General features: G+C 36.4%; 1 protein-coding gene across 8 annotated transcripts in view; it reads right to left on the bottom strand.

Annotated features, from left to right (window-relative positions):
* CREB1 (cAMP responsive element binding protein 1) overlaps nt 1-24,754 on the bottom strand; it is a 45,598-nt gene extending 20,844 nt beyond the window's left edge. For 3 of the 8 annotated variants that reach the window (XR_006888260.1, XR_006888261.1, XM_046658940.1), the window contains exons 1-8: nt 24,643-24,728; nt 24,125-24,317; nt 23,754-23,875; nt 17,874-18,020; nt 17,080-17,121; nt 10,152-10,252; nt 5,717-5,859; nt 1,256-1,438 (exon numbers count right to left, since the gene is read on the bottom strand). Coding sequence is in view for 4 of the 8 variants with exons in the window: in XM_046658940.1 (XP_046514896.1) it covers nt 1,256-1,438; nt 5,717-5,859; nt 10,152-10,252; nt 17,080-17,121; nt 17,874-18,020; nt 23,754-23,867 (730 nt within the window). In the remaining 4 variants the exon portion in view is untranslated. Of the gene's footprint in view, nt 1-1,255; nt 1,439-5,716; nt 5,860-10,151; nt 10,253-17,079; nt 17,122-17,873; nt 18,021-23,753; nt 23,876-24,124; nt 24,318-24,642 lie in introns of those variants that run through there. The other 5 variants (XR_006888263.1, XR_006888262.1, XM_046658941.1 and 2 more) reach the window with 4 other exon arrangements.
* Between the last annotated feature and the right edge of the window lie 573 nt (nt 24,755-25,327).

Here is a 25,327-nt window from a genome sequence, read left to right as displayed (position 1 = left end):
CAATCACTATTTGTCAAACTGCTTTTAAAAACAGCTTAATAATATGCCCTCCTAAGAATAAAGAACCTAACATTATCTGAAAGAATTTGAAGGTCTTTATAAAATTATCCACATTTGTTATTAATATCAGTTAAAATGTGTAGTTTGAGTGGAAAAGATTTATATACTAAACATGTTACCATCTTCAAACTGACGTTCAGAATTCAAATGCACTGACATCCTGCTTTACAATTTGTGAGCACCTGTGTGTAAAGTGAAAAGGTGTTTTACTCCCATTAATAAGCAAAATACTATCTTCTTCAAATATTATTTGTTTAGTAACGGAATATATTCTGTAAATACATTAGGCCCTTTAAATAAATTACGACTCTCTCTAGCTGTTGTTTTAGGATTATTCAAAAATTATCACCTACGGGGAAGGGGCACAACTGTCATCATCTAGCAGAGGCAAACACAGTATTATCAATGAAAATATTTTTTGAAACAGACTACTTCCTCAATATGTAAATTTTCAATCTGACATAAATCATATTCTTAAAATGCTCAAATAGATTCAAAGAAAAATGGTCAACTCCCATCCATAAAGATTTCTGAAACAAATAGGAAGAAAACAAAAAAATTAAATTAAAAAAATAAAACAGAAAAAAGCTATTTCTATAATTCCTTAAGGATTTAACTACTACTTTTCCTCCAAAGACTAGTAAACTTGCATACTGATATAAGATTTTTCAGAATAGAATTCTTTTATTTGAAATAAAAAATGATGATCTTAGAAATGAGCATGCAAATTTCTTTTGAATAAAAAGCAGAGAAACAGAATTTTGAACCTCCAAAGATTCTTATTAGTGATTTAGTACAACTCTCATTTGACAGATGAAAAAAAATGAGGTTTAGAGAAGCTGAGTCTTACTCAAGGTCACATAGCGAATCTATGCATTTACATCTAGAATCTAGCTTTCACAACCTCCAGATTTCATTGTATTTCCCTCCAACCTACTGTTTCTCCTATCCCCAAGTGCTAAAGGTGTTAAAAACAGATGTTATATTTTTAAAACTAAAAACAGTTGTTTTTATGCCATGACATTTTGGTCCAATTGAAATAATGGAAGAGTTCATGGAAAATACTACCTATGATAAAAGAAAAATAAACTACATTTTAACAATGCTTTGCAGTATCATACTTACTTTTTCTGAGTTTATAAAATTTTAAGCTTTCAAAGAACTGACCACACCTGTGGATTCTCAATTCTCTTACCTTGAACAACAACTTGGTTGCTGGGCACTAAGATCTGCTGTCCATCAGTGGTCTGTGCGTACTGTAGAATGGTAGTGGCCGGCTGTGTGGCAGCTGCATTGGTCATGGTTAACGTTTGCAGGCCCTGCACCCCATCCGTACCATTGTTAGCCAGTTGTATTGCTCCTCCCTGTGTAATGGCAACTAAAACCCAATGGATTTTACTGTTACAAGTTTAATAAATACAAGACTTTTATAACACACTAAATTCAAAGTAGAATAATTTGCAAGACACAATGTAGGAGAAATTATTATAGCAAATAACACTGCCAAGAAGGCTTTGGTATACTCAAGTGACTTTCTGCTCAGGAAACCCACATGCAATTTCTATAATACAAATGCATTCTATGAATGACACGATAATTTATAATAATGTCTAACAATTTTAAAAACTAGATAAATGAGAAAATGTTAAATTCCTTTTGAAGTTATTTGGGTCCAAGGAGGTACCACTTTGTGATCCATACTTCCTTCATTCTAACGTTAACTACATATTTTAATTGTTTAATATTTGCTGCCCCATTAGTATATAAATTTCTTGAGGGTAGGAAATGTGATTTTTCTTCTCTACTTTCATGTACTTAGCAGAGAAATGGGCATATAATAGGCACCCAATAAATGGTTGTTTTAATGCATAATTAATAAAGCAGTTCAGTAGTGCATTCTGTCTGGTAACTCAGCAGCAACGCATAAACTATAACAAAAGTCCACTCAATGAAAGAACTGAAATGTCCTATGAAACAATTATTACAGTCTCTCAGAGTTTAAAATTAGAGCTCAAGATCATCAATTAGAAAAAAATATTTTACTGCTATTTCTAAATTACATATTCAAGCATTCTCAAATAGGATCTTTTGTTCATTATTCACTAATAAACCACACTTGTCGTTTATCTGTTACAAAGTAATCAACTCTGGCTCACACTAATAGATATTTCACTTTATAAAAAAACTGAATTCACCTTTATGCTGCAGTACACAGCAAGTGTTAATAAAAAGAAATAACTATTTTATTTAGAAGAAGCAATCCTTTAGATACCAGCACTGAGATGTGTGGTTGGATCCTTCTCTAGACACTTGCCCTGTCAGAGTTCAAGTTTTCCAGAAAAAGAAGGATTAAAAATCACAATATTACATATAAAACTGCAGAATGGATTTTAACTGAATAAGTCAACAAGTCTGACTTAAGCATTTTACTTTTTGTGTTAGAAGGGAACTAGTTTGGGATCAACTGTCAGCCAGCTCTGGGTAACTAATATCCTGAGTCATCTGTATATGGAAAACTGATTATCTACTGTTCAATGAAGAAATAGTAACAGTTAATGGCTATGATTTAGCAAATAGTATCTGTGGAAATTAAGATACTGGCATACACAATCCATCCACTTTAGCCAATCCCATAAATTTTACTTATCTTAGACAAGGACAAACAAAGGAGTATATAAGAACTATTCTGTGATTAATATTGCAGGATAACTTGAAAGAATCAGAAGGTTAACAGACTCAAACCACGATTTCTCATATAGAGTTAATAAGCAACTTCTGCTGTACTTCACACACAGCAACTAGACTTCAGGAGATCTGGGTTCTAGTCCAAGTCCCATCACTAAACTGTTACTGGAATGTGTTACTACTTCTGTAAAAATAAAAATGCGTGGTTCTAGCCACTAAGTACAATTGTTGTAAAAATCAAATAAGATCATGTATATGAAAGTACTCTGAAAACTGAATTCTGATGGTTTTTCTCTATCATATTTATTTATACACTTGATTATTCCGAAAGGATCTGAGATGGCTTTCAATAAAACTCAATCATTAAGGAAAAGATAGAAGTCAAATAACTGTTTTGTCTCTAGGTGAATATAATGATTCTACCAGAAAATCTAGAAGAAAAGAATACATTTAAACATAAACTTAGCTGAGATTCTGAGTAGCCAAAATAAAGAGGAAAACATCATCTTTTATTTAGTGAAACAAAAATTCAAGGTGAAAATGTAAGACACGTTTTTCTGCCTAAGAACAGACTCTCTCAAACAAGACTTTTATTATCAGGGACAGTGAACCAAGTAATGGGTAAAACTAGCAACAGTAGTAATAAAAAAATAACCAGTTTATGGAAGGAATACAAACTGGGGCAGCCACTAGGGAGGGTAATTGGGAAAGATATGCTTGGATTTGGATGCTCTCCTACAAGACACTACTACATATATGATGAGAATGTTCACGTAGCATCGTTTGAAACAGAAGAAATGTCCAAAATATTCATCAGTGTGTGTGTGTGTGGGAAATTTTAAAATAAATATTATATTTATACAGTGAAACATAATGTAGCAAAGAAACAATATACATAACTATATATGTATATATTTGTCTATGGTATATAAATAATATGGATCTCACTTGTATAAAAATATATAACGTGTATGCATAAATAAAATAAAAAAGAGTGGAAAGATGTATACCAAACTCTTACTACTGGGGAGGGATGAAAAGGATTTTTACTTTTTATTGACACTATATACCTCTACCATTTGAATTTTCACAACCATATATTTGTTTTATAAGTTAAATATATAAATGTTGCTGTATATGTAAGTACTCATATTGATTCTTAATGACAATCAGGAACATAATGCCAAATCAGTTCCATCAGAGCCGCATGTGTATATAAAGAAAATAAGGGATAAAGACAATGAAGAAAGCTTGAAAAATCTCAAAGGATTAACCTTTTACTTTATTTATTTATTTTTATTGAGGAAAAGATTCGCCCTGAGCTAACATCCATGCCAATCTTCCTCTATTTTTAGTATGTGGGCTGCCAGCACAGCATGGTTGCTACCAGAGTGGTGTAGGTCCACACCCGGGAAACAAACCTGGGCTGCCGAAGCAGAGCACACTCAGCTTAACCTCTAGGCCACCAGGGCTGGCCCAGTATTAACCTTTTAAAACTAGGAATTTTCAGTTGCTGGAGGAGAGCAGTGTGCCAGATTACACATCTACTTTTCTAAACTGCGTTTCCCTATTTGAGATTCTGATATGCCTCTTTCCTAAAGAGCATACTCTTTCCTTCAAGTGAGACTCACTGCAGTGGGTGAATCGATGTTACTAACAGGAGTAGGCTGTGTTACTCAGGTGTACTGAAGCAGGGGAAAAATAAAGGTCATGTATCAATGTCTTACAACACACAACGTGAATAACTCAAATTACGTGGAAATCAGGCTAAAAAACACAGACCTATACATACATAGACAGTACTTGCATATCTCTGAGACGAAGAACTTCACAAGGAAAAAGATGATTGAACTCTAGGAAGCTTACAGAGTAGAGAAGAAGCTTAGTACATAAAATGAAGGCATTTTTGACTATCAAAAGTTTCAGCTTTGGGAGAGCTAAAAAAGTCTGCTACTCAGGCATTTGTTTTAATACAGTTGGAATGCAAATTAGCATTATGCAAACCAAGTCTGAGCTGTAAGTGGAAAACTATGAACTTGAGAGTCAAACTTTTATACACATTTCTGACAGAGACTACCCCAGGACATTAGAAAACTAACGCAGCAAAGGAGTTTCAATGTGCACATTTCTATATAATGGGCGAGACTTAATGAACAAATTAAAATGAAGAGATCAATGTGTGAGGGAGGCTGGAAACAAAAGGTATTGGGAAAAGAGAAAAAAGTACCATTCACACACATGCTTTTGATCAAACCAAACCAGAACTCAAAAGTACTCTGTAACAGATTTAAGTAAAAGAGAAGAAAAGAGACCTAAGTATTAGAAAGAGACAGCACAGAAATGAAAACTTTGATAATTTTGCAAAAGAAATCTTTTCTTTCTGTGAACCAAAAAGCAGTGTGTCCTCTTAATTTCAGCAGTCTTTATGTTTACATGATAATTCACTACACTACCTTTTACATTAAAAGGAATAACCGAATGTGCTATAGACTGCAACCAAGCCTCTGCACTCCCATCACAAAACATTAAATTTGACTTTAAAATGCTTTTAGAAAGGAAGATGAATTATTAAAATAAATGAATAAGGAGACCATTTTTGGCCTTAAACATAATCAAAGAATGATTATTTTCTTTATCTGAGAAAACTCATGTTCTCTATTAACATCATATATCATAAGAGAATTGAAATCTAGTGTTTCAAGTAGTGGTTCAAAAAAGTTATTAGACTCTCCATCCATCTGCACAAAACCAAGGGCCATCTAAAGGGCTTACATACTTGAGCAATCCTAACTAAAACCCCGAAGAAAAAAAAGCATTTCTGTTACAGAACTTTACATATTGAACAGTAAAGGAAATACAAGAAAGGCAGATGACAGTGAGAAAAGAGCTGGCACTTATATGATTCCTTTAAGGAGAATGCAGCCATTAGTTTTTCATCTCACTTTCTAAACCAGAAACATCTATTACTCACTATACTGTCCACTGCTCGTTTGGTAAATTGGAGTTGGCACCGTTACAGTGGTGATGGCAGGTGCTGAAGTCTCCTCTTCAGACTTCTCTTCTTCAATCCTTGGCACTCCTGGTGCATCAGAAGATAAGTCATTCAAAATTTTCCTAGTAAAATAGAGAACTATATTAATTAAAATAAAAATAACATTAACTGGCTAAATACAAATAAATAGGAAAAGATCAGAAAACTGGCAGAAAGCTACAAGTGCTTTTAAAGTTTAAAACGTAAGAATTTACAGAAGAAACTAAAAATGGATCAGAGTTCTACATGTCAAAATGAAACCATTCAAGGACTAGAAAAAATGAAGTTTTCATGAACAGATGAATTTCTCCTTGGCCTGAATGTAAAGAAAGACTATGATTTAAAATCTAGGGGCAAGTAGAGATTAATAAAATTTCCTACAGAAAAGACATCTTGTTGCATGGCAAAGAGCACCAAAAATAAAGTCAAAAGACGATCAACAAAACTAGGAGAAAATGTCTACATGTATTACAGATAAAGAGCCAACATCCCCAATATAGCAAGAACTCTTAAAAATTGAGGGGGAAAAAACCCCCAAAAACCTGACTTTTAAAACTTCTCAACTCTCAGATTGGTAAAACTAAAAAAAGCATAACAATATATTCTGTTAAAAAAGTTGTGAGAAAACAGACACTCTTGCACACTGCTGCTGGCACCATCCTCAGAAGGAAACTGGTGACATCTAACAAAACTCTATCTATCTACACAGCAATCTTACTTTTCGGAATTTACCCTGAAGACAGACTTCCAACAGGATGAAAATACAGATGCATGAGGTTATTCACGGTAGCACTGTGTGGAACAGCAAAACACTGGAAGCAATCTCCATGCCCACACTCCGGAGAATGAGCCATGGTTCATCCAATAATGGATATAGCATGGCACTTTTTGTATAGGAAAGAAAATGAAATGATATACATGTACCTGCTCATCTGTTCAAGAAAAAAATCAGAAAGGATAAACCAAACAGAGTTTAACGAGATTAGATAGCTACTGGGGATGGGTGGGAAAGAAGAAAGAAAGGACTTGAGGGAGCGAAGGGGAGCACTTCTAAGTGTGTGTGTGTGTGTGTATATATATATATATTTGTACAATTCTGACTTTTGGAACCATATGTCTCATATATTTTTGATTATGTTAATGTCTTGATTACGTTAATGTCTCATATATTTAAAAAAAGGAAATAATATCAACAAGGATGAGGGGGAAAATTCTAAAATGGACCACGAACAAAAACAAATGAACCTTAACATATTTCAAATGTGTAAGAATCACAGAAGAGGGGAAAAAAATCCTAACCCAAGTAATTTTTGACATCTTAAATTTCTAACAAACCAGTCTGAATTAATATTAACTTAGCTTCAACAGTCTCCCAAAACTCTGCCCATAATTTATGTTGTTATTGTCAAATTACATGTTCATACATCATGTGCTCATTAACAGATTTACAATGACTGTTTTATGCATTTATCTTTCAAATCACATAGGAAAAAAAAGAGGAGTTAGAAAGCAAAACTATAGTAACACTGACTTTTCTATTTACCTTTATATATGACCTTATAATTACCTTCACTGGCATTGCAGAAAATATTCTACATTATCTTTAAATATTCCTTTCTCCCAATCTACCCTCTGGAAATTCTAGAAACGCATCCCTGGAGCACTTCCCTCTATTCTCCATGACTTTCACCTCAAACATTTCTACCATTTTTTGCTCTCCATTCCCAGTTACTTTCTTGGTTCCCTTCCAGTTTATTGATTCCCTCATCAGCTACTTGTATCTAGTTTATCCCACTTACTGTTTCTTTTTTTTAATTCCCTTGTCTCTCTCATTTCCAAGCTTACTCATTTTTTTTTTATCTGCCTGTTGTCATTTAGTAAACTGCTATTCTGACTGTAAGGATGATTTTCTCTCCTTTATGGCTTTGCAAATGAGAAACAACTATTTCAAACAGCTTGTGGACTGACAGTGGTCAGCAGATCATTCTGGAGTCACTGATCTGGAGTACTGTTTCTCAAACTTCAGCATACAAAAGAAGCACTTGGAGAGCATGTTAAAACACAGATTCCCAGGTCCCCTTCCCAGAGATTCCATCATTAGGTCTAAGATAGGCTCCCGGAAATTTGCATTTGTAATGAGACGCTGATTTACCCAACTTGTCTGTGGACCACATTGTGAGTAGTATTGGTCTCTAAAGCAATGTTTTTCAAACTGAGGTCAAAATCCATATGTGGGCCACGAAAACAATTAAGTATGTTGCAACTAACATAAAAAAAAACCCAAAAAATAGCTGAAGATCACACATAAGGGTAAATATTGCTTGGTGTAACTTTTGCTTCAGATGACCATATATGAGTGTACGTGTGATTGCATAACAGAGAACTGTAAGATATACTTCGTATTATGGACTGTGTAAAAAAAAAAAAGTTTAAAAGCTATTGCTCTAGACCTACAAATAAATCTACTTCTCTTTTGCATGAAGCCAGTGATCCTTCTTAGTCTTCTCTTTCCAGTTTCTCAAATTGTTGCTCTGGGCCATCTGGGGCATTCTCCTCTTGGAGACAGTTCACTTTCTTTTAAGGTATATTCCCAGTGTGGTCTGAGAAGTGAAGCTGATTCTCTCCCCTAATCTAGACACATGGTTTTTACCAATGTAGCCTTACAGTGTATTGGCTTTTTGGCAATCATATCTCACTAATGATAATTAAAGAACATAATTATCTTTTTCAGATGAATTCTTAATCCAGAATCCTGTACTTCAATAAGTGGTTTTATTTTAAACTCAAGCTCAGAAGTTTTACACTTATCACCAGCACTTCCTCCTCCTGTTCCAGTCTATTTCCCTTGGCAGCTAGGATCTTTCAGAGTACTATCTTCCCACCCATCAGGGTCCTTATCTTGTAAGGTTCTGTCATTTGCAATTTGACAAGCAAGGCTTCTATGTTTTTCAGCAAATTTCTAGTAAAAATACCAAGCCAGATGAGACTAAGTGAGAGCCCTTCAAGGACTCCCTCTGGGTATAAATCACTATAAAGCTGGGTTGTTCCATCAAAAACCCATCTCACATTATCAATCAATCCCCATTTCTCCAACCTCACAACCGTATCATAAGGACTTTGTTAAAGATCTTGTTATAATGTAGACATAGAGGCTAGCTTTCAAGAATTCATAAACTTAAAAACAAAAGGGGCACAGCTCACTGTGGAGGTTTGACTGTATGGGAAGATACATTACCTTTCATGAAAGTAGCCTTTTTTCTACATATGTGTGGTCTCAAGGTGTTCCTACTTAAATGATCTTTGCTGGGATACAGGCTATAACCAATTAAGGCGAACGAAAGATCTTTTTCAACATAAACCTCCTATTGCATAAAGTTTACAGAATTGCCTGGAATTTACATAGAGAGAAAGCCATGTGGCTTGTTTCTTAATGCCTGGTAGGATTTGCTTCAGGACTAAATGGGTTATATACTAACATGAGATACATTTCAAAGTTAAACTCTAAAACTAACTATTTTTAAAAAAGGAATTATGAGTATAAATACATAAAACACATACTTGGTAACATAACATTTCTTAAGACCTCAACATCAATTTAATTTAACTGGATCCTTAATTTAACTGTGAGGATAAAGAAAAGGGGTAGTTAGTAGCCAAGTGAGTGGAAACAAAAAACTAACCATCCCTTTGAAAAGCAGAAAGATACATAAATAGAAATAATTTAGGTTAATTATAAGGAAGAATATTATACGTCTAAAGTTTATTAAACTCTGAAGTAAACTTATGAAGATTTGTGGAACTGCTCTTCCTGGAGATATTCAATATGGAGCCAATTTCTACACGTTAAAAAAAACCAGTTTTGATCCACCTTGGAGGCAAGGCATGGACTAGTCAATTTCTATAGCTGAACATAAAATGGACAGTAAGTGTCCCCGAAGTTAGGGGATATAAGCAAAGCATCACCCTGAAGCAACTATTAAATTAACAGTTACTTGCTAAGTACCACGGCTTAAGAAACAGTCTGTAAATGTGTTGCTAAGTAAACAGTATAATCTCAGAATTGACGCATAACTAGAAAATGCTATAATTTTATCAAATGCATTCCAAACTTTTTAACAGAAAAGTAGCAGCCAACATAGTATACAAAAAGCAGGAAAAAAAAAATCAGTATTTATCCAGGACTATTCTGAGTAAGAAGTGCTCTTATTCTGTATGATAAGCTTCAACTTAACTTGAGAGAAGTAACTTAAGATGAAGAGAAGTAAGCTATATGCTATTGCAGCTCACTGGCCTTCTGACCTCTCTTCATCTGCAACTACCCAAGGCTTCCTGTATATCTTTAATGCTTCATTCTTTGAACTATTACATTCCATACCTGTAGGAAGGCCTCCTTGAAAGAATTTCTCTTCGTTTTTGGGAATCAGTTACACTATCCACTGACTCCTGTGAATCTTCACTTTCTGCAATAGTTGAAATCTGAAAATAAAGAAGAACTTTATCTTGATAATCAAATTTAGTTCCCATAAAATTTTTATAAATTTTAAGAAAATGTCAAATACAAAAGAACATATATAGACCATATACATGCTTCAGTAGAAAAAAAAATTAGTTTTTATGGGGGATGACCACACTATCACTTTGCTCCCCCCTTTACTTATCCTACAGAAGTCAGAGGACCTAAAAATTTTTTGTCATATCCAAATTCAGCTTATTTCTTTCAGGATTTCAATGGAATCAATCCTGAATGCATCAATATTACTTGTCAGTTGTTTTCTTACAGTTGTGAGAACAAAACTACCAAGTAAAATAAAGTTTCTGACACGAAGGAAAGAATAAATGACTAAATATTTGGTCATGTAAGTCTATACAGTGACTATATAAATATTTTACTGTAAGTGCTGTGTAAATTACTTGTGAATATATTTACAATAGTACAAATAAGATCAGTGACCCCCACCATGTTCGAGATGACTGTTTCTAGCAAGTCAGAAAGAAGCCCTCCGTTACATATGGACTTGTTTCAGAGTTGGCATTCTATACTTTTTATTAAGCAAAAAATCAATGTAAAGAACTGTGCATTTCTGGAAAGTATCCGCAGACAGAAAAGCAATGATGTTAAGTTGAATAAAGATTTTACATGGGATGATGATAGCAGCAACTAGTGTTTACTGAGGACTTACTAAGTGCCAGGTGCCATGCTAAAGTGCATACATAAATGACATTATTGTATACTAATAGGGTAACAAAGGTCCTAGATAAGTACGATTATTATATCCATTTTATAGATGCAAGAATTAAGGCACAAAGAGGTTAAGTAACTCACCCAAGTCACAAAGCTAGGAAGTAGTGGCCACTGTCAATACTTGGCATCTCAGTTTTAGACATCCTTACCAGCATCAAAATCCTGTTGGTTCCAATCTCAAACCAGTTTTGTCAGAAGCAGCAACCCAGAGGCATTTTTAGACCACTTTTAGACTAGAAGTTTCCTCACCAAGGCAAGCTTGTCATCAAATATACACTGCCCAGTCTCTCTAGTTTGATGGGCGGGAGCCTCTGGCTCTTCCTGAGCTGGGTGCACATGATGCCATCAGAGGGGAGGTGGACTTAACCAAAGCAAGTGGGTCTGTGTGGGTCAGCTGCACCTCAAAGTCATGGCAGGGGCAGTAAGAAAACACATCTTCAGAGGCACCTGTGGAGGTGCCTGAGCCTAAGCGTCCTGCAGAGCAGGGATGCGCTGACAGGGCTTTGAGAGACTCGCACTTTACAACGAAATTAGGTAAATCGAGTAACGCTTCATAAAATGTATCTGCGATAAGTAATGTGCCCTATCCAAATACTTTAAAGCTTAAGAAGTATAGTCTTAAAGACCTAAAAATTAACAGGCACATTTAAGGAATCCAGAAATGACAGATACAGAGACGGGCAAGGCTGAATTTAGTCTGTGATTCTTTGCAGTTACCGCCAGCAGAGAACAGAGAACCGTTTCCCACTGATCCGCAGCTGCTGTAACTAGCCCACTCAGCACAGTCTCTGCACAGACTTCCTACTAGATGTGGAGCAGAGCAGAACTGAGAAAAGGCCTTGGCAGAGGGGTCAGGATTTCACGGAATAACAAGAAGAACAAACTCCAAGTGGATGGTACTGGGACAAGTGTTTACTAACCTTCATTAATACTTCTCAGAACCCTAGTTCCTCTATTGTTCTTTCTGCCTTCTTTGCTTGACCTTTCAACCTTAAAACCTTTTAAGGACATAAAGTGACTTAGGTGCACTCTCCCAAGTTGAAAGTCATTGAAACAACAGCTTTAAAACATGCTACACAAACCACCTGTAGGAAGTTTCAAAGTGAAATAAATTATGTTGCCTTTTTATAATATGGCCTTTGATACATTTTTTTTTTCAAACTCAGTAGAGCTACTGCTCCTAAAGGAAAAAAAGTCCCCCTTCCTCTGATCTAAAAGATACTCTCAATTCAGACAGAAGGAATTAACTTATCCCTACGTAGTGATTCCAACTTTTTAAATGTAAAGGGAATTAAGAACTATTCAAAAACCACACAACGAATGTAACATTTCCTCTTTGGGAATACTATCCACTGAGAACTCAGAATTATGAAGCTAATTCCTACGGACTACCAAAAAACAAAAACCAAAACCACAGTGGGCTCATATTTCTGAGACTAATAAAAATCATGTCAAAAATCCTTTTTATAAATAACGATTATTATACTCTAATACATATTCAACAAGTTAATAAAAATAACAACATGAAAAATTCTATCCTGCATGTAAGCAGCACAGAACACCATCACATTCTAATGACGGAGTCTCTTCCTTTGGTCCTCACCTCCTGTCATCTCTCTTCTTAACCCCTTCCTGAACTCCTTAAACAGCTCTTCCACCGTGGCCAATTATAAGTCAAAAAATTTTCAAAAAGTCAAAGCACCATTTGCAGATATAAAGGTTTAGATCTGTATTTCTCAGCTTCCCTTTAGTTTGTTAAAAACCCATACCTTCTGTTTATAAGGGGAAAAAAAACCCTTCTATTTTGGTGTTATTTGAAGTTTCAAAATAATATACACAGTGACTAGAACCAAATCAAAGCAATAGAAATATTAGCTGTTTTTTCAAACTATACACAGTTCCCTGGAAACTTAAGTACCTGCCCTGTGTAGAGTTCAGACTCATGGTTTAGGTACAGTTTTTTAATCACTGGATCAAGAAGCTTAACAAAAGTCTAGAGCAATCATCTTCAAACTCTTTTGATCTGCAGATCTCCCTTATAAATAAGAAAATTTTACATAAACATACATACTTCCTGTTTGTAAACTTTAAGTGTTACTGTGAAACAAAGTAATAAAGAGGATAAGTATAAATATTAAAATATATTTGTAAACTTTTTTTTTTTTTAAAAGATCAGCACCTGAGCTAACATGTGTTGCCAGTCTTCTTTATCTGTTTTCTTCTTCTCCCCAAAGCCCCCCAGTACGTAGCTGTATATTCTAGTTGTAGGTGCCTCTGGTTGTGCTATGTGGGATGCCACCTCAGCATGGCCTGATGAGCGGTGCCATGTCCGTGCCCAGGATCCAAACCAGTGAAACCCTGGGCCGCTGAAGCGGAGCACACAAACTTAACCACTCAGCCGGGAGGCTGGCCCCCTATAAACTTCTTAAAATCATTTAATTTTTCATAATAATGAGAATGATGTGATTTAATAAGCTTCATTAAGAAATTATTTAATATTTTATGACACATTCAAAAATCTGATTCCAAGCTTGGGCTTTTTGGAATGTCATTTAACATCTGCTATTGTTGAAAAAGAGAACTCATGATATGTAAGTACATTGTAAATGTAAGTACATTTTTGGGTGGCTTACTAAACAAAACAATCACTTTTAATTTTTATCTCCCAATTATAAAATTTTTGATGAGATTTATCTAGTATATCTTCATCTCCCTGGCTCTCAGTTACTATGCTAATACAAAGCGTTACATTTTTAACAAGTTCAACACCTACTGAAACTCTGGAAGTCTTCTTAATATTAGAAAATTCTATTTCCAGGGTTTTAAAAGTATAGAGATTTGCGTTTTTAGGTGACAAATTTGCACTGTCTGCAGTCAAACAAAAAGTATGGAAACATTTCCAAACTTGTTTTCAAAATGCTACCTCCACAGCACAGGCTTCTTTCAAAATGCAGTTACCCTCTCATGCATTGTTAAAATGACATTTTCTCCCAGAAAGGATGTCAAAATGGAGTTATTTTTAAAAAAATATCTGTTAGTAATACATCCCTTGCAAGTTTTTGCTTGCCATCACTGAAAAGATTAGAAACTTTGGAGTACCTGTCTTATGTAAAAACAAACAAGCAGCGCATCCTTCTGTGAAACAACTCTGAAATAAGCTGCTGTAAGATAACCACTGAATTGTGTTGCACAAAAGATTTTTATTGTTGTTCCCATCACATCACAAAGTACTGTGAGAATTCTATCAAAGATTTCACCTCAGCCCCTCTCCCCTTGCTCATTCTATGCAAGCCCCATCTTCTTGCTACTCCTGAGAGGGAAGCATCTCTCACTTTTGAGATTTGCATCTGCTTTTATCATCTGTATGGCTCACCTCCTTCCTTGCCTTCTGGTTCCTGACCACCCTACAAAAAACAGAGCACCATCCCCCCACATCATTCTCTATCTCTTTCCCCAGTTTTAGTCATCTTCCCAGCACTTATCCTCACCTGACATATTTTATTTTTTCATTGTCTCTTCACTCAAATGTGATCTTCATGAGAATAGGCAAGTATGATTTATTCGCTGCTGTCTTTCATAACACCTAGAACAGTGACTGGCACATAGCATGCGATCAATAAAAATTCACCGAAGGAATGAATGCAATAATGTAAGGTAACATAATCCATAAATCGTCTGACACACTTAAACTGTACTATGTTAAAAAAGTGTCCAAAACTAGCAAACGACAAGTGAAGATGTCATTGTTAATGTCTATACATTTGTGTAACTCCCACTGTTTTTGTGGAGATTCTTACATAATATGTGAGATTTGACTTATATACCTAAGAATAAAGTTAGGGCACCAACGTCAAGCCATATACAAAATATTAGTACAACTTAGTTTCTAATAGTCTTAGATTAAAAAATATAAACAGAAGTCCTAATATCTTACTCTCACACGAAGAGAAATGTACTTTGTCTATTTTGGAAACGCTATTCTAGAATACTAATATTCTCTCATCTAGAAGTTTGAGGGACCATTTCTCTCCTTGTTTGATTACTTCTTTTGCTGTAAACTACTTCCCAGTTATTAATACTAACTACTGTTAACCAGGTGAAATGACCATTAAAGTCTAATACATTCTCCATGGTTTAGGCCTTTTAAAGAAAAAAAATACTGTATTTGTGTCTCTATTTTTAGAATTCAGGCTGTCAATTATAAGCATAGCTCACTGCAACAAAAAAAATGTGTTCTTGAAAAGACAAATACCTATTTCTACAAAGTTAATGGCTATATAACCCCCAGGTCCAAATTATAATTATTACTGCCACAAAGTAAAGATTAAAATTAAGAATACAATCAGGGGCCAGCCCCAGGGCTGAGTGGTTAAGGTCGTGGGCTCTGCGTCGGAGGCCCAGGGTTTCGCTGGTTCAGATCCTGGGCGCGGACATGGCACCGCTCATCAGGCCATGCTGAGGTGGCGTCCCACACGGCACAGCCAGAGGTACTAACAACTAGAATATACAACTATGTACTGGGGGCTTTGGGGAGAAAAAGAGGAAAGGAAAAAAAAAGAAGACTGGCAACAACTGTTAGCTCAGGTGCCAATCTTTAAAAAAAAAAAGAATACAATCAATAATTAAATATCACATATTACAACCAAAAATTGTAATCTTAACAAATTTTGTGGCTATAACTTTGGTAACTTTTGTGTGTTCTTTATAGAAAGGCCACCTAATATAAGTGAAAAAGAAGTGAAGGTTAAGGTGAGGTCTAGGAATCCAGGGCTCCTGGCAGGTCAGGTTCTCCCTGCTCTTATCAAGAGGAAAACGTGAGTGGGGGAAGTCATAACAGCAAGTGTGGAGAATAGCAGGGTAGCATTCAACGAAACAAAAACTGAGGCAAATGATAGGAGACTTTTCTTTTTTCGAGGAAGATTAGCCCTGAGCTAACTACTGCCAATCCTCCTCTTTTTGCTGAGGAAGACTGGCCCTGAGCTAACATCCGTGCCCATCTTCCTCTACTTTATATGTGGGACGCCTACAACACCATGGCTTTGCCAAGCAGTGCCACGTCCGCACCCGGGATCCAAACTGGCAAACCCCAGGCCACCAAAGCAGAACGTGTGCACTTAACTGCTGTGCCACTGGACCAGCCCCTTGATAGGAGACTTTTGCTCAGTGTGATTCCATAGAAATATCAAATTCTTTTGGTCTTTACCTGGACAACACTGTCTCCTACTTGGCAACAAATTCCATTCCCAGTATCTTTCAGTATGTAAATTCATACAACTTGATGATTTCACATGAAAACATTCTCCCCCCACACATAACTGTCCAAGCAAACTAAAAGCACAAGGACAGAATGAAGCAGAGGTGGGTAAGAGGTTCAATGACTCAAGAGTGTAATGTGGCTGACAAAATCTAATACGTATATCCTTTGATGACGTTAACAGAATGCTTCCGGGACAAATAAGGTACTTCTTCCCAGTACAAACATCGATCAGTCTGGCTACCACACTCAAGGAAACACAACAGCTCTCACCCACAAGAAGACAACAAGGATGGTGAAGAGGAATCAAAGCCACACCACATAATAAGTGGCTGACAAAAAGAGGTGTTTGTTTAGTCTGAACATTTTTTTTTTAACGGGAAGGGTGCAGGAGATGGGGAAGAGGAAGAAAGGGAGTTAAACTTACTTAACCAGTTTCAGAGGACTGAACTGGGACCACTATCTAAGTTTTAGAAAGGTCTATTCTGGTCCACCACAGGGAAGAATATTTTAGCAATTACACCTAATTATAGATTGGTTACCTCAGGAGATAGAGCTTCCTTTGAAAGTGTTCCAGTAATGCTGGACTACCACCATTTGGAGGAGGGGAGAAAGACAATACAGGGAAATGTGGCAATAGTCTAAGGGCTAGGGAGGTAACAAGTGTGGCCTAGACGTAGAAGATCTCTAAGATTTTTATTCATATCTTGAATTTTGTGTTTACAGAGAAGGTCAAAGACATACAGAATAATTTCTCACCTTCCTTTCTAAAAATAGTTCTCTCCAAATCTAGGACCTAGGACTCACCTGAGTTCCGGAGAAAAGTCTTTTTAAGTCCTTACAGGAAGACTGTGAAGCAAAAAATATGAAATGGGAGGCTGGGGTTATGGCCTACTTGAATGAATGTTCCAGTCTTTTTTTTTTCAATAAGCTCACTACAAAGATGTATACTGCTCTAGGCTCCTACAGTCAAGTAGTCTAGTCACCTTCCGAGGTCTACGTGCCTTTATTCCCTTTGGTTCCAACCCAAAGGAACAATCTCTCCAAAGAATAAGATATCAGTTGTAGTATAATCCCTGATTTTTAAAGTGTACTTTCTGAATGAATACACCACTATCTCAAAGTCATATACTCTGACTTAGAACCCCAAACATAGCTACAGTTTTACAAATGCTTTTCGTAATCTCTAATTCAAATAATATCTTAGGTAAGGTTATTAATTAATTTTTGACAAGGGTTTATTTTTTTCCAATTGTATGTTTAGAAGATAATTACAAAGTTATTATTTTCATATTTCAATTTTCTTTAACTGAGGTACATCAGCCTTAGTCTCTCCCAAACATTTCCACTTTATCCCATGTACTTAATGATTTTCCCTAACCAATTCTTTTTCTTCTATAGCTTAAGAAAAACTTTTTCTATGTCTGTTCCTGTGTGTATGTTCCTATACATAAGGTGACTACACAGATGCTGCACATTCCTTTACTGTAAAGTAAAACTCTGAACTAGATATGTTCCTATTTTCATAACTAATGAAAGGAGAGAGATATGGCTATAAACAACAGTTATTAAAGCAGATGCACAACTTTTTATACACATACCTGAACTGTCTGGACTTGTGGAGACTGAATAACTGATGGCTGGGCCGCCTGAATAACTCCATGGACTTGAACTGTCTGCCCATTGGGCAGCTGTACTAAAGTTACGGTGGGAGCAGATGATGTTGCGTGAGCTGCTGGCATAGATACCTACAGTGTTGAACATGGAGAAAAATTACTATCACAGATACCTCCTTGGGAGTACTCATGTTAAATACGAAGCAACTTTTTAGCAGCAGAAAGATGACGTTCCTGCTAGATAAGTATTTCACTGGTGTGAAAGAAACTAATAATTAAATTTAATATTCTTTTTTAAAAGAGACTAAAAGTGTCCCCCCACCCTCCCACTTTTCAACTCCTCCCAAATGATGAAAAACAAAAGCAACTTTAATGTAATATCACAATACACACACAGACTTCCTCAGACACTAACTGTCATTACACGCACATGTAGTGCTCTGTTTTCCCACCTGCCTTCACACCCAAGGTCTCATTCTGCTCCTCGAAGAAATCAAGACTGAATAATAAGAACCATCTCCATTTCAGAGACAGAAGAGCAAGTGCTCGAAGAGATTAAGTAACTTACCCAAGGTGAAGAGATGTTAGCCTTGAGGAAACAGAAACGTTTTCAGAATATCACGTGTTAAATAAGCCATGTTCTAAAATATAATTGCTCTCAAACTGGGGCAAAACTTAGCTATTTAAGGCTACAACACACATACATCTTACAATATACAACATAGTTTTCTCTTTTACATTAATTATGTCTTTTATTAATGAAAATGTATTAGTAGGTATTATAACTGAAAATTTCTATGCCCCCTCCGATCACTAAACTTGTAATAGTTGATATTTTAAGGATTTATTTTCCTCTTGAAAGAATAAAAGAGCAGAGTTAAGAGAATATAAGAGAAATCAATTTTCTCCTGAGGCACAAAGGAGGTACTATTTTAATGAGTCAATATCCAGGTTAAAAGGGCTCTTAGGTCATACCTGTTTATCTGATGGTATTTATTGTTCCTGTGCTTGAACACATTTGGGGCAGGAATTTTATTTGCTCATTTGGTAAACAGTTATTGGGGACCTATGGGCTGGGAACAATGTTAGAACTGAAACTACAAAAATGAGAAAGACACAGGTTTTTGCACTTAAGGAAATTATTGGGGTACATGTGTGAAGGAATGGGGAAAAGAACACAAATAAACATAATTCAGCGAAGTAATGAAGTTTGTGAAGAGAAAAATGGACACACTGAGAAGAGCTACCCCTCCCCACCTAAGAAGAGGGAAGGCTACCAGAGAAGAATGTGAATTTGAAACAAAGAATACAAGTTAGGCAAGTTATTATGACTTGCAGGGGAAAGGCAGAGAATTTCAGGCAGTAAGGGTAGCACTGGCAAAAGCAAAGAGAAACAGCATGGTCTGTACACTGCAGAGAGGGATGCCCAGTCATCAGTACCACTGGAGCACGTGTAGGAGGTGGGAGAGATGAAGTAACAGAGGCAAGCAAGGGTTAGATGGGCTAGTCATTAGATACCTTCTCCAAGTCACATTAAAGAACTTGCATTTTATCCTGAGATGGGGAAAGGCACTGAAGGGCTTCTCAATTTCTGAATATCACAGTGAGGTCTGCATTTTATATAGCTCACTTTAGTGGCAGTGTGAAAGGTATTTATTTCAGAGGAAGAAAAGTGGAGGTGAGGAGGCCAACTGAGAAAGCCTATATAATAGTTAAGGTGAGATGATAAAAGCCAGAAATAGGCCCTAGTTGTGGTAGAGATGGGAATGAGAGAAGTGATTTAATGAAAATTCAGGGGGCAGACCAGAAAGGGCTTATGAATGATTGGTTGAAGAAGGCGAGATGAATCAAAGATAACTCTCATATTTCACTTCTGGGTGAGCAATGGTAGACTATGCCATCAATTGGAAACAAAGAACACAAGAAGTAAGAAGAAGCTTTTGGGTGGTTGGGGTGGTGGTGGAAGATGAGGGACCTGATCTGACATGTGAATCTGCAGAGATGTTTAGCAGGCAGTTAAGTATTTGTGAAGCTTGGGGCAAAGATCCCTATTGAAGGTAGAGGTTAAAACCATGACGTCCCATCTTTGGACAGTTAGGAAGTCCTTCCTCATTAATCACTTTCTCTTTGGCCACTATAAATCTCTTTCAGTTTTACCTGGTTCTCAAAATGTGGTCCATGGACTACCACCACTCCACTCTACCATTAGAGTCACACAGGGTACCTGCTGACAAAGTCAGAATCTCTGATGGAGCCAAGGACACTTTCTCCCACAGTGAAGTTTGAGAACTACAACCTTAAATTATTCAGAGTATTTCATCTCAATTCCATATAAAAGCTCTTCTAATATTTGAAGCAATTATGTCTTAATCTGAGTATTTTCTAGGGTAAATATAACAAGCTAACTCAGCAAATAATTCATTTTCTACCCTGATCATTCTACATAATGGCTCCTCTTATTGTAAGCTTATAAAATACAGGTACATAAAAACAGGATAAAAATCACCTATTTCTAGCACTCAAAGCTAATCTCTGTTAATATTTTTCCTGTAGATCTAGGTACTTTTAAGGTAGAATATATACAATCAATTTTTATAACACACTGTCATGGAATCTATTTTACCTTTGAATCCATTATAAATATCTTTCCATGCCATTAAAAGTCTTCAACGGTTTTAATGGCTGCATAATAAAAATTACATAATTTGTTTAATAAATTCCTTATTACTGGAAATTTAGGTTTTCAAATTTGCCTATTACAAGAAAGCTTATAGTCATTCTTTTACCCAACTCTTTAGCTACATCTATAAAAATTTACATTCTCATAGTCAAAACCAACATTGTTTTTTTCCACTTAAAAACGTCTCTGTAAATTCCAAAAGTAAAATAAGGGGTCTCATTATTCTTTCAGATTGATTTTCTTCCTTTACTAGTTAGGCTGCATTAGTTTTTTCCTGTTCATTGATCAAATCACAATGATCTTGGATCACAATTTTATTTTATCTTTCTAGTATTAAAGGCTTACAGTAAAAAAAATAGGTATCAGAATTATGAGAGAAAATTATGTCAAAAACGTATGATGTATGTGTTAAGGACTTGGATGAGGAAGTGAAAAAAAAAAACCCTGCAATTAGGAATAAAAAGAGCAAAAAATTAGACAAATGGGAACAGATACCAGCTTTCCTAAAAGTCAAATATCATGTCATTCCACTTTTAAAAGTCTTAAGTGTTAGAGGACTGCCTGGTAAGAATGACAAGCTGAACATGTGCATATAATTTTGCTCCTTCCTGAATCTCCAACGAAACTTCATCAAATTGATTTTGTTTTTACAGACATAATCACATAAGTATAGGAGATGGGAAAAGAGATAATAGTAAGAGATTTGGAGGCTGGAAAGCAGATGGATGAATGGTAATGTACTTGGAAGACCTCAGAAGGCCAGCTCACGAAGTGGAGGCAGGGAGAGCCTGACTGCACCACAAAATTCCTGACGAGGCTCAGGATCTGAGATGCCCTGGAGGAGAGAAAGTGAGGCTGAAAATAAGGAAGCCTGGTGAAGGCTCTCTGAGAAGCAACTAGATTCCCTCCTTAACTCCCTGAAGAAGAACAGCTAATCTACCCTCCACTGACAGAAAAAGGGAGATTTATCTTCCAGACAGAGGGTCTCCTGACTACCTAACACCAGGGATTGCTGAAGGCGGGGTAGTAGACCCCAGCCTCACTCGGCCCCCAGGCCTCTACCCTATAAGCAGGGATTAATTAGTAAAGCTTTCTCTGGGGAACCTGACCAATGCCAAGGGAAAGAGGAAAGACTTAAAAGATACTGATACTGGGAATGCCACCCTCCAGTGAAGCTCACAACTCATAGATATTAGGTCCCAAACAGATCCACAGAGCTTCCAATACAGCTTTTTGGTCCTGTACGTTTAAACCTGAGCAGACAAACCACAAATTATCTAACATTTGAGGAAAGCTTCTAATATGAAAGATGGAGACCGAAACAAAATCTAATTAATATTCCCAGGGATAAGAGAAAGCATTGCCTTTGTGAAACAATAAACAGGATACTATTAAAACACAAAAAGGACTATTCAGAGAACAAAAGGAACTCTTGGAAACATGAGAGCAAAATAAAAAATTCAACAGATGGGTTGGAACGTGTAGTTGAAGAAATCATCCAAAGAGCAGAGCAAAAAGACAAAGAGATAGAAAACAGGAGAGAAAAGATGAGAAAATCAGAGAAAACAATCCTATAGGTATAACACCTGGATCACAAGGATTCTAGAGAGAAAAAAAATCATCACTCAACTTAAAGAAATTGCCCGGAATTGAAGACATGAGTTTCCACTATAAAAAGGCCCATTGAATACACAGCACAATGGATGAAAACTGATCCAAACCAAGGCCCTGATAATGAAAGTGAAGCACTGTGAACAGAGAGAAGACTTTTATAGGATATCAGAGATACAAAATAAAAAATGGAATCAGTCCTTTCAAACACCCATGGTACAAGTTGACTGTGGATCACTACCTTCGAAATTTGAAAGAAAAATGATTTCTTTACCAAGTCAAACTTGCCCAAGAACCCGCAGGAAAACATGCTTAATATCAAGAACATAAACTGCACAAGAGAAAGACAGTAGGGGAAGGAATCTCCAGGATGACCTTGTCTAGCAGACTCAGAGGACAAGCAGACCGGACAGGATAGCATGACCCAAGAGACAGACATGTTGAGGGCTGTCATCGCCAAGATCCCTGCTGGCATTGTATCTTCTTTTCACACGAGGCCAAATGCCTGAATGAGCCCAGAATCTTATCTGTGCATGCTTGCCTTGACCAGGTACTGATGAAGTCCTGGCTCTTTCCCCTTTGTTCCAGCACCTGCCTTATCCATGTACATTCACTTCATCCCCAAACGTATTCTGCTTTGCCTTGCTCCTGAGGGCTAGAGGTGGGCCCTGGTGATCTCCGGAGAAAACACAAAGTAGCCCACTCCTTCTGACCATATTCCTGCTCGAGGTCCAGTATTTGGCCCACACTTTACCTCAGTGGTAACCATCTGTGATCAGCTGTTTCCCAAGACCCGTCCTTGCTCAGTGACCCCCCTAGGAAAGCTTTTACACTCTTTGGGAGGCTGAAACTCAACATCCCAGAGCCTCTGCTAGGATTATTTTCTCCTGGTAGCCATCATGTGAGAGAGGCAATGTCACACTCTTACCTAGCAGGTTTATGTTTGCTATTTGGTTTTTATATTAACCACCTTTCTCATTCATGTATACGCAAATACTTGTTAATAAAATAAAATTTTTGAGGAAAAATACATAAGAACAAAAAATAAGGATGAGAGACTATAACCTTAGAGATAGAACGTTTAAGACAAAGACAAAATGAAAGAATCATGGATTATATTTCAAATATACAGGAAACAAAAACTACTATCATCCTTGAAATTTACTTGTGTGTACATTTATTTGCTTATCCTATTTTCTAGTTTAAGCATATATAAAGAGCCTTTCAGGTTATTACCCCCACGCCCCGAAATAAATTTGCGTGATATGAGAAAGTTATCATACCAGGTTTTTTTCCTTTTTAAGAGAGACAATCTACTCATCAGTTACAATCCAATTATTTCTAATCATGCTGCAACAAACAGTGTATTACTGTTTAACAACACATTTTCTGTTATGTTACTGAATTTATACTGTCATTCCTAAAACTGGGCTAACACCAATAGGAATTCTGATATTCTTAGAAGGCCTCTGCTCATTGTATGTGTATCTCTGTAATAAAAACGAAATTCTCTTGTCTAACACGTATTCCTTTTGGAAGAGAGACAACTTGGAATCTCTCCATGTATTTTATACCTGGGCTAATGTGGCAATCTGTGGCTGGGCTTGAACTGTCATTTGCTGGTTTTCAGCTTCTGTTACGGCTGCATCTCCACTCTGCTGGTTCTCTGCTCCAGATTCCATGGTCATTTAGTCACCTACAATAATATGGGAGAATGTTACAGGCACTACAGTGCTTTGTGCTTTTGTGACTCTAAAGCAAATTTCAAGTTAGAAATAGGTATATGTGGTGGTTAGGTTAGCAAATGCACCCAGAAATCTAGTTAAAATATAAGGTAGCTGAATTATTGTCAAACTTGTCCAAATTTACTGAGCTGTGCAAGTTCTAGTCCCTTCAAAAAAGAAAAAAACCTCCCCCTTGACATTTCTTCCCAATGGGATATTACTCCATCTAGAAGTAAGAAGGGATTCCTCTCTTCTCAGAATCTCCCCTACTCAAGGGGCAGAGGGTGGCAGCAAAGTTAAAAGTTTTTCAAGCTGTAACAATCAGGTGTGGAGAGAAGTCAGAGAGTAGAAGTGAGCTGATGACAGGTCTATGAGATACTGGCTTCACGGGATCTCCCAGAAGGGTATTCCCTCCTGTAATAGGGAAGAAGCAGAAAAATTATAAGCTACTTCCAGAGGAAATTACTGGTGGTAGGACAAAATCTACCCAAGTTTCAAGAGCCTAAGTTGTGGGGCATCAAGGTAGAAAGGTGGGACAAACAGCCACAGAGCCAAATTAGAGGCCCCAAAGAAAGAAAAGGCTAGTGTTCTCACTCCTCATCCTATGTATGGTATGCTACACACATGCACACACATGAAATAAAACACCTTAAAAAACACAATTGCAAAATTCTGGATAAGTTAATCAAGGCTGATCTTTTTTACTTTTGGACGCTGCTTTTCTAAGGGCTTAGTATACCTGTTGAGTAATCTGGCACTGGATGGCAGCAAAAATAACTTGAGAGCAATTCCTAGCAGAAGCAGCTACATGAGATTAGAGAGATTTCAGTAACTGGGGAAGTGATCGTACCTAAAGGATTCACAATAAAAAAGAACATATCTTACTTGCGTACTACTATCATCATTCAGTACCTAGCATATTACCTGTCAAAAATGAACTTAGTAGTGAGGACTACCTATAGTGACCCCATAAATAACACAAAACCCCAATGTTTTTCCAGAATTTATTACATTTATTTTATAACTCTGAAATCGATAATCAAAATTGTCACTGATCCTTATGTGATTATTACATGCCATCAGAATGTATCACATATCAATACATTTTGCCATCATTCACAGGGTTCTATAAAAAGAAAGTGCTTTACAAGTGACAGTTAAAAATGGAAGCGAAAATATCTCTGTAGAAATGAATATAAATAATTTAGAAATACAGAATTCACAAAACAGATGACAAAGGAAAAGATCAACAGACTTGACTATATATTTATTTAAAACATTCATGACAAAAGCCACCAAGACAAGAGCATAGGGAGAAAATATCTGCCATATATAATCAACACAGTAACATCTAGGATACAGAGAAACTACTAGTCAATAAGAAACTCATGATTGACTAGTTCACAAAGGTATTATGTTCAAGG

This window comes from Equus quagga, chromosome 4 (assembly GCF_021613505.1).
Source record: "Equus quagga isolate Etosha38 chromosome 4, UCLA_HA_Equagga_1.0, whole genome shotgun sequence".
NCBI lineage: Eukaryota > Metazoa > Chordata > Mammalia > Perissodactyla > Equidae > Equus > Equus quagga.
Note: the sequence above shows the minus strand (reverse complement) of the source record. Positions and strands in the feature narration are given on the sequence as shown.